This window comes from Cariama cristata, unplaced genomic scaffold (assembly GCF_000690535.1).
Source record: "Cariama cristata isolate BGI_N322 unplaced genomic scaffold, ASM69053v1 scaffold24067, whole genome shotgun sequence".
Taxonomy (NCBI): Eukaryota; Metazoa; Chordata; class Aves; order Cariamiformes; family Cariamidae; genus Cariama; species Cariama cristata.
Window position 1 is genome coordinate 35,688 of NW_009626465.1, and position 16,581 is coordinate 52,268.

At 38.2% G+C, this 16,581-nt stretch overlaps 1 protein-coding gene across 1 annotated transcript in view; it reads left to right on the forward strand.

The window, feature by feature from the left end:
* SLC12A1 (solute carrier family 12 (sodium/potassium/chloride transporter), member 1) overlaps positions 1-16,581 on the forward strand; it is a 51,266-nt gene that overhangs the window by 28,082 nt on the left and 6,603 nt on the right. Inside the window, exons 15-23 of the mRNA XM_009704053.1 lie at positions 512-667; positions 2,361-2,460; positions 2,547-2,658; positions 6,571-6,711; positions 8,609-8,715; positions 9,596-9,678; positions 12,321-12,467; positions 14,432-14,563; positions 14,796-14,907. Coding sequence (XP_009702355.1) covers positions 512-667; positions 2,361-2,460; positions 2,547-2,658; positions 6,571-6,711; positions 8,609-8,715; positions 9,596-9,678; positions 12,321-12,467; positions 14,432-14,563; positions 14,796-14,907 — 1,090 coding nt within the window. The remainder of the gene's footprint in view (positions 1-511; positions 668-2,360; positions 2,461-2,546; positions 2,659-6,570; positions 6,712-8,608; positions 8,716-9,595; positions 9,679-12,320; positions 12,468-14,431; positions 14,564-14,795; positions 14,908-16,581) is intronic.

The window sequence follows — 16,581 nt, forward strand, 5'->3', positions numbered from 1 at the left end:
TCTTTCTGAAGTCAATTGCAAACAGTTTTATTTTTCTGCAGTGAGGTCAGGCAATTTCAAAGTTTAAGACAAGTGCACTTACAGTATTGGGATAAACTCTCCTCTCAGCAAGTGTTTAGCTCCCATTAATAAGTTCTATGTATATGCATCAAAAGAACACAGTAGCCAATTGCCTGGAGTTGCAGGAAAATCTATTTCAAGTTCTGAACCAGTGAGCTTTAATTTGGCAAAAATATGTATAAACAGAATGGCTACTCAAAGCCAGGGTGGAAAAAGCAGTACAAAAGGGTTTGTAGTAAAAGGCTTGTAAGACCCAGTGCTCTGTATGTATAGCAATCTACATCAGCCAACACCTGAAAGTATCTGTTGATACTCACGATGCCTGAGAATTTGCACATTCTGACAGAGCTTGAAACAAATTGTACATGCGTTTGTATGTGCAAAATCAGTGGATCACCATTTGATCAATATATTTTATGCTCTTCCAATTTCCTCAATTCTCTTTAAACAGGTTGGAGACCTGCATTCAGATATTATAACATGTGGGTGTCACTTTTTGGAGCCCTGTTGTGCTGTGGTGTCATGTTTGTCATCAACTGGTGGGCAGCTCTCATCACTTATGCCATTGAGCTCTTTCTATATATTTATGTAACGTATAAGAAACCAGGTAAGGCCACCAAACACTATTATTTTGTGTGCATGTTATGCAGCCAGACTGGATTTTACAGGAATTAATTCCACTTACAGAATTAGACACTACTTTTTCTCCAATACCTTTCTTCAGATGGAAGTCTGGAGCATCCCATTAAATCCCACTTTATATGAAATAGATTAAGATGATAGTCTGGTGAATTTTTGCCTGTTTAACAAGCACTTCAAGTATGGTTCAGAGCTTTGTGTAAATGTTCCAGCACACCAGTTTATTCCCACCATGTCTTCACAACATTTCAGCTTTTACTTGAGTATCACTCATAATTTTTTTCCATCCACACACAAAACCTTACCTGAATTTTGCTATGCTCTTAGCTGACTCATCGGGGGTCCTCACTCAAAATGTAAACCTGCTGCCCATTATACAACAAAAATGCAAGCTGAATTACTCATGAACTGATCATCCTCCAGCACCTCCCTACAATTCCTCAGTAAATCAAGAAAGATGGACACACTTTACTGCTGGAAAAAACTGCTTAGTAGCTCAGCAAATCACAGGACCTGTCCTCAGAAATGTGTGCTAATATAATACAGCACCAGTACGAGACTAGATGGTGTGGTTATTCATATCCAGGACAAAACTAACCCAGGTCTAGATTTCAGTGCTAACCATCTGAATTACTTCTGCAGTAGAAAAAAAATAATGCAAATAAGAGAGATAAGTTTCCCAGCAGAAGATGTGCTTTCACTGCAGCTAGCTTGGGATAGCAACACCCGGTCTGGGCCTGTGTTATTCTTTTCTGTGTATATTGCTGCACTGTTGTGTGTCCTCCCTATCTGTGCTCTCATACCCATTGGGATGGTTTGTGGTTCTCTTCCTGTAAATATCATCAGCTACAGGAGAACGCACCTGTCACAAGACAGTTGTCAAAATCATTTGAGGATTTCTACCCTTTCCTAGGATATTGCCAGTGTCCTTGCTGCCAAGTAGCAGCTTAAAGTCTCATTAAATTCACTGAAGATGCTGTACGAAAGCTATCTATCTCCTGCTCTCTAAGAGTGACTTTTGTTCAGCACTTATTTACCAGCAACTGAAGGGTTCAGAAAAGACTAATATTCCTTAGAAAAGAAGACCTCTACACAAACCTCCACTTAGTTGCCCTAAGTGTTAGCTTTGTATCTTGGCATAACGGTACTTGATCTGCATTCATATAGATCTCAAAGTGTGGAAAGCTGTTTCTTATCTGTCTCCATCCATCCACCAAACAGCTGCACAATAATGAGAAAAGGCGTATATGCCAAAATTAGCTTCAGAGAACAATTTTTGACCTATACAGTAGAACAAAACTAAATTGAGCTAGCAGTGTTCCTTCCTAATGGTTTAATTTGAACTTCCTGAAATTCCACATCAAATGTATGAATCAGGGCTGTCCATTTTATACATGGGAGAAGGATACAAAGTTAATGCAACAGAATAAAAACCAGTTTTTAAGGAGAGGAAGAACATTCCCTACAATTCTTATGTAAAGAATGAGACAATTTATTTGCACGTTTGTTTTTGCACCACACAAGCAAAACCTATTCTATTATGAAGCATGAGAAAATATACCCTGCTTTGGCTCATAGATAACATGATTGCTGACCTTTGCAATAGAACATAGAGAAAAGCCCATGGTTTAATATGCATTATTTATCTTTATTATATGCAGAAGTAAACTGGGGCTCTTCCACACAGGCTCTTTACTATATTAATGCCTTAGACAGCGCTCTGGCATTAACTACAGTGGAAGACCACGTGAAAAACTTCAGGTAAGATTTCCAGTGAACAGCAGAATGACTTATTCTGTAAAAGTACATCACTCAATTAAACAGAAACTCTTTTTTCCTCCTAACAGACCCCAGTGCATAGCATTAACAGGAGCTCCTATGATCAGGCCTGCTCTGCTAGACATCACACATACTTTCACAAAGAACAACGGGCTGTGCATCTGTTGTGAAGTGTACACGGTAAGGTCAACTCATATAAATCTGAAAATTCAGCACCAGTGGGTGTTGCAGATCTCCATTACACATTCTACTCTTGCTTGGCACACAATGTTCCCATTGGTGCTGACGGGCGTCTCTGCAGATCATGAAAGGGATTCACACTAAGAATGAATTTTGTCATAAGTCTTGACAAGAAAGCTATCGGCTGATACAGAGCCTGCTGGTAAATGCCTCATCGAGATCCATTTCAGAATTCATAGTAGATGGACCAAAAAACACTTTGAAAAAAATAAAGCATTACAAGGAAAGATTTTATTATCTTTTAAATGGACACAGAAAAAAAAACCCCAAACCTTGAAGGACTGTAGTGCAAAAGTCAAATCACCCAGTCTCTATTTTCAGCTTTGTCACTGATTTACAGTGTTGGAGTTTGGTAAGTAATTCAACTCTTTGCAGTGGTTTCTCCAAAACTGTAACAATGCTAATTTTGAGGATAAACATGCTCTTCTGAGATCTAAAGAGACGAACAAAGTATATTTCTAGTTATAAATACATAGGAAATCATGTATCTTAAAGGATGAAGATCTAGTCTCTCATTAGGACAGAACAAAAATAGATGGGTTTGTAGTGCACAAAAGAAAATGTATTTTAAATACTACAACAACCTTTTAACTTTGAGACAAAACCAAAAGCAGCTTATGGCACCAAATGGGGCTGTAGAATCTAAGTAATAGAGTCAGTCCAGGCAAGATAATGTATTCCTCTACAGGAGTATAGGAATAATTCATTTGATGCTGCCACATTGCAGAAAGGGAGCACAGAAGATCTACATGTGATTCTTCCCAAATCAAATGAATCTATAAAGAGTGAATGGTCCTAAATCTTCTCTACCATAATTATTGTTGTTATTGTAATTTTTGTTAGCTTTCTCACTTTCAGTAAGTGTAGAATCAATCCCAACAAGATCCTGAGACTATGCAGCTTCCTAAAGTTGAGTTTCAGCAAGTTTTCTAAGTTCTTAGGCATGTTTATATGAGTACTTTCTACAGAGAACTGAGCTTTCATTCCTGTCTATACAAAAATCTAAGTCTATTTTGCTAGTGTAAGCATTTTCTTTTTTTTTAAAAAAAAATTATTATTTCTTCAGCAACAAGCTAAATTTAACTTGATTGGTAATAGAAGTGTGACACATTGAACCTTTGTGATTGCAAAACTGTGGTAAAAGTGGATGATAAAATTCCTAGGGATCATGTTGAAGAGCAGCCTACAATATACATCGTAACAAACACAGGAAGACTATTTAGCCATAAATGTAATGCCCAGCACATTTTGCCTCAAAAGCTGACATGCTGCTAGCTACGCGTAAAGTTTTGAGACACCGTGCCATACAGAACATCTTCCCTTCCTTTTTCCCAAAGGGTAGCAAGAAACTTTCCAGGAACATGGTGATAGATAGTTCAGAGATAGGTAAAATAAATATGGCAACTGAACATAAAGATGATTTAGAAGATATTTGTCTCCAAGGTTGTAGCTGCATGTTGGCTTGAACAGTCTGAGTTTCTAGTAAAAAGGTCTATTCTGCTTTTACTCCCTGCCTTCACATAAAATATTTTTGTGAGGTTAGTCTTCAGTCTGCACATTCACTGGACTCCTTGTACAATTGTGCAAACATTAACACTGATACAAAGGAGGAGTAAGGAGGAACACAGATAGGCTATTGTCTGATAGAAGCGTGGGACTGTCCCCTTGGCCAGCAGAAACATCTCATGCAAGCCAGTTGTGAAACTATCTTCAGGTACTCTCCTTAGAGAGACTGGGAAGAAGGATAAGACCATTTTTTCTCCTCTCCTTACCCACAAGGGAACTTCAATCTTATTGTTCAGCTTACTATTCCCAACTCTTCATGCTACTCTTCCAACTGCCAGGATCAAACTCTTCTTAACTTACATCCATTAAATTCAAACAAACTCCAGTAAATTTACTATCACCCAAGAATGTAGCATGATCTCATTAAAGGAAGATCACATGGACTGTCCTATCCTACCCCTTGTACTTCCCAAATAGCCATAAGAAGTTCAGAAACATACATGAGGGACAACACCTGAATGAGCATCAACCCAGCCTACTTTTGATCAGGTCAAAAATAACTTTTTTTTATATATATGATACTAATAAAAAAGACACAGATAAAAACATGACATGAAATCTGCCAGGTCATTTCACAGCTTCTTTCACAATGCTATTTTCTGTTTTTTTAAATGGAACTAGCTAGAAAGTTTATTTTGAAGGTCTTCCCTCCTTTTCTAGCAGCCAAAGCCAATTTGTTGAAAGTAAATGTATTGCAGTTATTTCTACATCTATATAAATGTATAGTACATTCCATTTTCTTCCAGAAAGGCAAGAAAAAAAACTTTCAGTAAGGCTGAAAGCAGGACATTTTGGCTTTACATTCAAAATCACCTTTTAGAAATTGATTTTGAATTAAGTGATCCTTCCCATACATTTCATTTTGGAGAGAATTTCTTGCAGTTTGGGTTTTATGCTGTTCTTGAATGGGAAATCAATTTTGAGCTTACAGTATTTGCTATGGAGAAAAAAAAAAATAATCTAAATCTCCCTCAGCTCTATTTCAACCAGTTTCCCAGCTTAGCAGAAGAAGCTACCATATACTAACTTACTTTAAATGTGAAAGATTTAAAAATAAATTCTGAAGTACAATCTCCTGAGTTTACCAAGCCTTCCTAGCTTCATATTATAGGAAATTTCTACTGATTTCTCTATTTAACTGTTCCACTGGAATCAAAATTGCAACTTGCCAGCATCCTCAAAAACTTTAGAAATTTTTAAAAGCGCAAAGGACTGACTTCTGCACAAAAATGAAACCCTGCAGCAAACTAAAGTCCAAACTATCTGTTTATAACAAACCAAACTGGTACCACTTCCCAAGTTAGGCACATGGAAATATTCACTGGATTCCAAGTGCTTCCCAAGCCAGCTCTATCCTTCTGGCACGTCCAATTACTGCTTCTGTCTCTAATGTTGCTGGACATGCTCCCACAGTTTACAGTTCTGCTCTTCTATTCTGCCTTGGAAAGCAAAGAGTACCTGTCCAGCCTGATAACAGTAAAACCAGTATTCGAGACTCTTGAGCATCCCTCTCAGAGTTTCACCTTCACTTCAGATCTGGACTGCTGATTCAGCTTCCTAAAGACAACATGAAAGGGAATAAACAAAGCCTAGCAAACCTTAATCTCAAACTTAAGAGCACAGATTTTTTTAAATCAATTACATTCCAGATACATGCTTCCCAAATTTATATCAATCTTTCTAAAGGCCATGCTTGCAGACTTGATGTCTTCCCTGGGCCTAATCTTTTGGGGACCCACTGCCAGCCCATCCTCTGCTGTCAAGTCAGGGTATCACGTCTTGTGACCTGGATATGCACATGGATTTTTGTCTCATTAAATTACCAGATAACCACTGGAAGAATCTGGTAATACAGGCATTTGCATCTTTAATTGTATGGCAACAACCCTTCTCCCTTACTATTAGTAGATAGGAGCTTAGCCATGTATATTCAGATCTACTGAGACATGTTTATGTAGTCAAGTCAGGGAGGGACTTTATTCACTTTGAGATGCTTCATCATACCTTAGATATTTTTCTAAGATGTTACAATCCATAGTAGTCCTTCTTTCTGTCAGAATCACTATATTTAAGTAGCGTTAACAGCCTCAGCCCTCTTGAACAGAATGTGAATTATGTTAGCAGCACAGTTCTTTTCAAAGGGCTGAATCTCTGTGGACTCTTTCTGGAAATGTATTTTTCTGACTCTCTCCATTCACTCCCACAGCAGACTAGGTAACTCCTTCAAAATCACTGTGTGAGATATAATACAAAGCCTTCTTAATAATATTTTATTGTATCATGCAGGGGCCACGCAAGCTGTGTGTTAAGGAGATGAACAGTGGCATGGCAAAAAAGCAGGCCTGGCTCACAAAGAACAAAAGAAAAGCCTTTTATGCGGCAGTGGCAGCTGAGAGCTTCAGAGATGGAGTCAAAAGTCTACTTCAAGTAAGCTTTTTGTTTACAGAACACAGAGTGTTACATCAAAGCACCCCTTTATGTAAAGCATTACTGTTTACTTGTTAAGAAGTGCTATGTATGGATGGATAATGTTATAAACAGAAAAGGCATTCTGAGGGTACATGTATATTATATTACAGATTATTTCATAAAAAGATCTAGTTCTGGGCTATGGAATTATAAGACAAGGCAGACTGATTCTCTCCTAAATGAACAAAACACGATTATAAAAAAAGAGAGGCATCTAGAGGGCAACATATGAATGTCTATGCAGCCAACACTTCATTTCAAATCAATCAACACACGCTTCAAATCAATTCTATTGTTTGGTATTACACAGCATATTAAATATCTGAGAATATTTTTGCATTAATTGAAAACTGAAAATGTATAATAAACATTTTCTGCAAAAAGAGAGAATGCCATCTAAATAAAAGTCTGCAATATTCTTCTATTACTCTAAGAATACAGTAGATCATTTCCAACAGTCCATTTTAAATGGCCTTAATGAAGACACAGAGGCACTGTTTTCATATTTCCCACCTCCCTCTCTCTCTCACATATATGAATATATAAACATACAGGTACTGAGGCAAGATGTAGAGAAAATTCCCATCCCTTGCACAAAATACACTGCTGAAAAGACATCAGTGCAAACTGAGACAGTAGGGAATTGACTAAAATACTCTGGGGAACAGTCACTCTCTGGTAGCCTCCCAGTACCTTTGTGTACCTTTGTACACTTGCTGAATGGACGGTACAATTGAGCAAGATGAAATATTATTAATAAAGAACCCTTTGTTCTACCAAAGCCTCACAAGGACACTTCATCTTGGGTTTATACGTTGTCTCAGTAGGAGATCCTTCTGATGTTTTTGAGAACTGTTACAGTCTGATGATCTCTTCCTTTCCATTACTACTTAAACACTACTGCCAAAGGCAACTACTGGACCACAAATCATTCCTTTCCAGCAAACAGAAGGTTAACCATATTATCATATTGTAACCTAAGGACGTCTGCATCGCTTTGCCAACCAATTCTTCATTTCAATGTAAATAGTGCAGATGTGTCAGTGCTACTTGAAAAAAACTCACCAAGGTTCCAACAGTTTTTACCTATTTTCTTTTTGCTAGTAGTAAAAATTGGGAAGTGTAACAACTTGACAAACTGGTGTATTCATGGGTCTCCTCCTGAAGGTTCTGATACACTGAGTATTTAGATCTCTATAAAAACTAGGTTAGCTGAATGTGGATCTGACAATCCTCACTTGTTCAGGTTTTAGCGTCTAGGCCCAGTTTTGGAGGCAATGCAGTATCTTGAAAATCATTTGTTCTTCCTGTTTATAAACTGTAATTTTCTCTATAAAGCATGCTCAGCTCATTTTAGAGAATCTTTTGGAAAGAATACAGCAAGCAAAACAGCAACAGTTTCTAAGTTCAAGGCAAAAAAATTATTCTTAAGAGGATACGCCTTCTCTGCATATCTGAGGTGTTTTAAAAGACTTCAGACCCAGTTCATCTATCGAGTATTCCAAATCTGATAAAAGCTTTATGCTATTATATTAGAATGAGCATACAAACAGTGCTTGAACTCTCTTGATTCCAAGTTATTGAACCATTTTAATGAGAGCATGTCAGAAGAAATGCAAATGAATGCTAATTTAGCAAAACTACATTTCTGTCATCTAAAAGCATTTATAGTTGGAATGATTTAGAGCTAATCTTTCTGCTTTCTGCATGGGTATGAGCATGAAGGACATTCATGAAATGTAACCTAGTTGTAAGTGTCTCCAGAACATTACTTCAGTTATCTTTTGCCATTACTTTTCATTTACAGTAAAAGCATGTGAGTGTACCTTCTCAAGCAGTGTTTTAATATTGTTAGGCCTCAGGCTTGGGTAGAATGAAACCAAATACCTTGGTGATTGGATTTAAGAAGGACTGGAGAAATGCCACTGCCATGCAAGTTGAAAACTACGTGGGCGTTATACAGTAAGTCACAGTTCAGCACCTCCTTTTTTACACGTCTTAGACTAGATTAATATAGTATTTCAATACAGAATTGTAGAAACAATGTAAGAAAATAACTACCAATCTGGGTTCACACACGCTAGCTCTGTAACAGAAGTTTCTGCTCATTAAAAAAGGCTCCTTGGCTTCACACACCTAGCAAGATTTGCTTAGCAAACATCTGGCACTGTCAGAGCTGGTGCGGCTTGACAATGCTACATAAAGAAGCTGCACTGCCGTCAGCAGTGCTTTTGCAGAACTGTATTTTCCCATTTTTAGTGGGCAGGAGCTCAGAGAAAAACAACCCTAATGTACCTACTTAGGGAATAAGAGAACATCATGGAATTCTTCTTTTAAGCCTAGGAGACAGAGGAAGAGCCTTGCTTCAAATCTCATGCGTGCCTAAGGCTCAGGAGCTCTGTGGGTTGGGATTTAGCTAGGAAACAGTCATTTAGAAACAGGCTTCTCACAGATTCTTGCTCAAAATTCACCTGTAAAGCTGCAGCAAGTTAAAGAACAACAAAACCCACCCCAGCTTTGTTATTTCCTCAGAGAAGGGAGAGAAAAAAAAAAAAGACCTAATGGCAACCTAGTTCCTAAAAAGTGTTGTCAGAAAGACCCATTTCAGGAATAGCTCCTCTGTTCCTGCACCCAATGATACCCTTTTTTTAAATGAGGGAAGAAAGTTGACAGCACTTAATCTTGGGCAATTCCTTGTGCAATTTTACCTAGAGCAGCCTAGTACATGGCAGTAACGCCTCCCTGTGAGCACTAACACTTTTACTGATCTGCTCAAAGTAGCTTTCCTTATTGACATGCATGGTGCAAACGGATATTTATTCTTCTTTTTCTTTCTTTTCAGTGATGCCTTTGATTTTGAGCTTGGCATGATTATAGTCAGAATTAGCCAAGGATTTGACATATCTCAGGTCCTCCAGGTTCAAGGTATGTGGTGACTCAATAGCTGAATATCTATGCTGGTTACATGTTCAGCATGAGAAGGAATCTGACTGATACTCTTAAGAGCCACCGTCTGGTTTCTAGAATAGTTCCTTCACCCATAACTTCTACAGCTCCTCCCTGCTTCTGCAGTCTCAATTCTGCCCAAAATCCTTGCTGAAGCACTGAAGTGACAGAAGGAAGCCAAGCCTCACACATTAAGGGGCTCTGCACACCAGAGAATTCAACTCCCAAAGCACTTCTAGCACAGGCACAGACTAAAGCAGAAACTCATGCTGTGCCACAGCAACCAGTCACTCTGCGGCATGTTTCCTTCCTGCTCTTGGCATTTCTTCCTCCTCCTGCCTGCCTGAGATCTCTGGGACTGGCAGGAATCAGGAAGCTGCACTTTTGGTACCACCTCTGTGGAATGCTGGGGCCCAGAAAGCTCCCACCCATGCAAAAATCTGGAAACCACAGGAAACAGCAGTTCTCTTTTTCACCTTTTTGTTAATTCTTCCTTAGGCTAGCAGTGCACATCTCAGGGGGAAAGGGAAAACCTTCCACCATACCACAACCATTCAGGGAGACATGACATCTGGGTGGAAAAGGTAGAGGGAGACAGAGCATGCAGGCAGCTGCACCTAAACGGAGGGCTTCCAAGAGCCACATACAATGATGGCCTTCATTTTTCCTTTTCCTCTTTAGGCCATAGAGGTCTTACTGGTTCCTCAGGTACCCTGGGGAGGCAATGACTCCATATAAAAACCCCATCAGAACAATTCTGTAGGTTTTCAGGGAAAATTCTCAATTTTCCTGCTTCTCCTAAGTTTGTCCACTTGAGCAGACAGATACAGCATAAACCTGGACATTACTCCTAGCATCCCTTGTCCTCCGTACCAGATAAGTGTTCTGTGTTATAAATGAATTAGATAAAATCTATAGATAAGGAACACAGGTAGGCATAAAAAGACTGGCGTCTCTTTGCTGCCGCCTGCTGTAAATCTGCCTCCAGCCTCTTCCCACTTTCCCAGAGACACACAGACCGCGCTCAGAACTGCTGGGGAGAACACGCAGAAAGGACATAAGTACTTTAGCTAATTAAAACCAAAATTAACTCCCCATTAAAGAGGACGGATTCTAGGACGAGGCAACTCTCAAAAGCAAATCACCTCTCAGAATTAAAAGGCGCCAGAGACTCCTTTAAGAAATAAGGGTAGATGAATATTCACCCAACACACTGGCAGCTTGATGCACATGGAGAGCTACAGGGCAAAACTACAGGGATTTAAGGAAAAATTACGAACTAATCATGTTTTTTCGCTCCCCCCTGTTGATACCTGAAAGAGATCTGCCTGTCTCTTTGCTTGATGTAAGTCGGAAACTGACTGCTCAGAAGATACAGTCATTAGAACACCAGTGAAATTACAGCAAATACCAACTTTGCATTCTTACAAACTAGCAAATGTTTCCCAAGTGTTAAGACACAAGGAATCAGAAAGAATTAGGAACACAGCAGAAAAAAAAAAAAAAAAAAAGGAAAATCCTCAAATATGCAGAAATGTTTTGAAGCAGATACGAAGTCTCTGTAGTGGAAAAAAAAAATCATTGTATTCTATTATACTTGCTACAGCATTCTGTTTAACAGAGAAACTGAAATTTTAGTTTTGAGTAACCATTAAGTTCATGACTATCATCATGTCTAATAATCAGAAGCACATGGCTGTCATGGATTCTGAAGTAAAAGAAACAATATTCTCTTCTATTGGCAATTGAGAGTGCCAACAGAGCTAATAATGTCTAGCTAGTGAGGGTTTGTTTTTTTTAAAAAAAACACAATGTCTTAAATGAATTTACCTCACTCTTAGTTCATATATTACTCAAATAGAAGTTTTCCCTATGAAAAAATCTTTCTGCAGGCAAATGCCTGGATCATATTAATTCGTGCCTCACCATAAGATATTCCACAATAACACATGGTACCTTTTTCTCAGCATAATATTGCTAAGATGAAATTGTTATTTTATATTACTGAATTTACAGAATTGGTTAGCTAAATCTTACATCTTTGCAGCAAGTGCTGAAAAAATTAAAACATTAAAAATATTTCAGCATAGAAACTGATCACATATTCAGGATCCTTACATATTTCTGAGAATCTCAAAGTCCAAAGCCATGTGACCTTGTTATTCAAATAGAGACCTAAGGGCTAAAACTCAATACCTCAGCTTTCTCACTTCAGGAAAACAGCTTTCCTAGTGTGTTTTCAGATTCTTGGGGAAAGAATCCAACCAAACAAATCCAGACGCATAACTCAACAAATAGTATCTCCTGTAACTATAAAATACAGTAATACTGAATTTGATCTGAAAGAGGAAATCTGAGAGCAGCTGAGTAGCACTTTAGTACAGACCACTCCTGTAGGTGTGGGCACCCTAAGTTAGGGCTTCCAGAGATTAATTCTGCTTCCTCCTCCCTATTGGTTTGCAAGGAAAAAGCATTTTAAAAGCGTTTTTCCTCCCAGCAACTTTATGTTGTGTACAAAGTACCACAACAGCAATTACTTCACCACCATTATTTCAGTAAGTGATTTAATTTAAAATAGAAAGTGATGTGTTTTCAGTTCCCTTACTTTTCCCAATATACAGAGGAATTAGAGAAACTGGAGCAGGAGAGATTGGCACTGGAAGCTACCATTAAAGAAAACGATTTTGAAGAAGGAAAAAAAAGCGGCATCTGTGGATTCTTCAGAAAAGCCAGTACATTCAATATCTCAAAACATGAAACAAAAAAGGGTAAGTTCCAAAATGACAACTTCTCCCTGACCCTTCAATGCCTCACATTTTCACCAATATGCAAACTGGATTTTGACTCTAAGGCAAAAACTCCTGAGCCACAGAAGCTCCTGGAACAGGACCCACACTGTGCAAACCTGTCTTGGTGGCCATAACCAAGTAACGCAGAGCAGAGCAAGTGTCCTGCACTGGTGGGACCGCTACCTCTGACAACATAACCCAGTTTTTCTCCCCTCATTTGCGAGATGAGCTGCTCAGCTCAGCTTATGTTGAATTCCATTTGTCAAAAATAGCACATGGTTATTGAAGTTTGAGGAATACAGAGCAAATTATTTTTTGGTTTGTTGGTTTTTTTATAGGCTGTTTTCAGTTTTTAAACAGAGGCCTTTTTTTTTCTCCTCTTTAAAGAAAACAGAAACGTATGCACGACATTCAGGCAACAAGCGATCTTACTTTACTCAACATGCTCACACACACACACACCCCCAGTACCCAGCTGAAAAACAGGTAAAAATAGCACTACTGCTCTATATTATAAGCATAATTTCATAAAAATGCACAAATGAAGGTGGTAAAAGTACTGAAAATGAAGGTGGTAAAAGTACTGAAAGTACAGCATACTGTCAAATAACTAATTAACACATAACTTAAATGTGTAGGTGATGAAATCAAAATTACATTTCAGACATAGTAAAATGATACAGAAATACAGACAGTATTAAAGGTCTCATTTCACAATTGCTAGGCTGTAATAATAATGACCCACCTGAAGCCATGCTTGTACGCAGACAAGTATTTTCAGAATTTTCACCTGCAGAGACTATTACATCCTGCTGTGCATGCAACTCCCACAGGTATCAAGAAGATCTACAAACTGAAAACATAAAAGGTCGTTATTCTTTACTTCGCAGACTTCAGTTCATTTTGCAGGCTTCAGTAGAATATATTTTTATAACAAATACCACAAGAATGTGCACGCCCATTTCAACTACCCTTTTTGATTTAGTTCAGAAAGGCATAAAGGCAATACATATTACACACTTTGGCTCTCTATATAAGATAGATGACGTTAATAAATATCCCTACCTCTCTGTTTTGCTTACACATTCATTCTCCACACAGTTGTTGCATCTTCCAGCCACTGTAGAGGAAAGCCAATAACTGCTTCAGAACTATCCTGTCCACACTCTAGAAATACAGAAAAACTACACAAAGCATTTTCAGAACCTAGCAGATCAGAGTGAAACCTCTAAAGAAGCCTGGCTGCTCCATTTAAAATGCTGCTCTGACACTGTCTCTTTGAAATTATTGAAAGAGAAGCAGTAATAAAGCCACAAGCTTCAAAAGATGGAATGAGAGAAGATATTGTTAGTATATAGGCAAGACTGTACCTTTTAAAGCCAGACAAGCAAACAGCAAGAATCAAAGTTTATTTTCAACTAACAACCACCCTCTCAAGCATAGGGAAGTTGCCATATATGCTTCTGTTTTCTGCCTTCCAGTCTTAGCTTCACCTGTGCTCTTGCTGTACGCCATTAGCTCTCTTTGTCCACCGTTACTGTGCATTTCAGGGAGCTCTGTATTTTACAACAGGCAGCTGAGCTTGCAAATGATGCAAAATGATCCCATTTACTTCTAAAATCTATCAGATATTTCCCAATTGCTTTTTAAGACCCTAGTGAATTTTAAGTTAACTAAAAAGATCCAGAGAACAAATAATCAGATAATGCTTTTCAAGATGTTACAATCTAGTGACAAAGTATTACAGAAGCTTGGTTTTTTATGTGTATTGCTATATTAACAGTCCGTAGCATCTGGGCTGTAAATTTTTTCAGATTCAAAGAATACAAATCATGTCAGAAACAGTTCATTTTCCTGAGGCTTTCTCTCCATTTGGCTCCCTAAAGCTACTCGTTGCCTCACTTGTCAGAAATCCTTACACATTTTTTTCTTTCTCATTACAGAGAGCACCATTAACACAATACAGTCAATGCATGTGGGTGAATTCAATCAGAAGCTGCTAGAAGCCAGTACTCAATTTAAAAAGAAGCAAGGAAAAGGTACAATTGACATTTGGTGGCTGTTCGATGATGGAGGTAAGGAATTCGAGTAAGAACCGCAGGGAGAAAGATTTCTGTGTTACCAAATATAAAAACAGACTTGGGAAGTTGCACAAAACTGTTTTTTTTTAAGATTACAGAGTAAATTTTCTGTCTGGATTAAAAGTTTTAAGATTAACTTACGTCCAACACTGCCAAAGCGAAGGATGGAATTTTTACCACATAATGCACTAATTTGATTTTCCTGCAATTTTATATGTTCTTCCAGGTCTAACAATCCTAATTCCTTACATTCTAACTATCAGGAAGAAATGGAAAAATTGCAAATTAAGGATCTTCACTGGAGGAAAAGTCAATAGGATTGAAGAAGAAAAACTAGTGTAAATATTTTTGTCTCACTGTTTAAAGGAGTTTGAATTGATGCTGAATATAATGCATACACAGCAGGAAGCTGGGAATTTCTCAGCACAACTGGCTTGTTGTACTGTGGGCAGAAAGAAAAAAAAGATGCACTTCATAGAAAGGTGTTGAGCCTCTGGCATAGCCCTCAAGGCTCAGTGTAAATAATGATTACCAAAGGAAACTCACATCCAGCAATTTTTCCCACTAATAGCTCATATTCCCTTTCCTAAGAAGGGCAGTCTGCACTCTGTAACGAGAATATAATTAGTTTTATGGGATTTATGCGAGATTGTCCAGTTAACAAAATGAAATTGCACATGAAGCTTCTCATATGCAAATACCACAGACAGACAGCTCACATAAATGTGATTAACAATGGTAAAATGTAAAGAAGTTAAAGAATAAATTAATCAACTTTAGGACCAAGTTGATTTGACTCAGCTTTTTTAAAGAAGTCTAGATTTCATAATCATCATTTACCTTCAACAAATGAAAGGTACTAATATAAACTTATTTTCATCATCACTGTATATAGGACCTTTTCTTCCAAAGCACTTCACACACTAGAGGCACAGCCATTTCACCACCAGTGGAAGCAGGCCAATTTGGAATGGAAGTCAGCAACTGCTTAACAAAGAGCAGCAGGCCCATGTAGCGAGTTAAAAACAACATATCCAACCAAAACTCCGGTGGAAACAAGCAAGATGGATGCAAGGACAAGAGTTAGAATTTAGCCAGCATCACTAGGATTACACCATAGTACCTTGGAAAGACAGCTGCCACGGGGACGCTCCCTTAAGCTTTTGCTTTCACATAAAGCAAACTTTACTCCACTGTGGTTCTGCCAGCTGTAAGGATTACCCTAAAGTTAACATCTGTAGAAGCGATTCACAAGTGTCTGTACAAACTACTCTTATCATTGTGTAAAAAAAGCCTTACAGCTGCTCAAGGACCTGCAGGGTCTGCCCAAGCTTGGCTGTTCAGGACCACAACCGGTGCCTGGATCTAGGTGCTCAAGGCATCAAATTTCATTGAGAGCAAGTAGGAGGTTTTTGACATTAAATGTGATTTGTCAAAACATGACAGATCTTCACAGAGGCAGTTCAAGCACCTGTATAAACTGCTTGTCCTACAAAAGCCAGAGTGAACAGCATGGTCAGTACAGTTGGCAATGACCTAGTTTGTCTCCAAGAAAACTGTATGTGTATGTATTTCTACTCAAACACTAGCTTTCCTCAACAGCATATTCTACCCATCACACACAGAAGCCTTCAAAGAGCCAAATCTGGAGGCTGGGTGGCTACTCCATTCCCTAGGCAGATCTAAATACAACAATATCCCAGTTCAATTTCATCCATTGTATTTCCAATTCAGAAATCAAATTTATCCAGACTTTTGCTAACATTTAATTCCCAAAATATTAAAACCTTTCCACAGAATTTGAAATTTTGCTCTTTTTGGTGTTCAAAACAAGGACTGCCCCAAGCAATATTAAGATCTATATAAGCAGTATGTTGTTCTTATATTAAAAAAAGAACAAGTAAATTCTTAGGTCATAAGCAAATATGTATTTCTATCATGGTTTGCTCCTAGGAACTTTCTGACCTTTTCAAATTCCAAAGCTTAGAGACGGGGGGGGGGGGGGAAAAAAA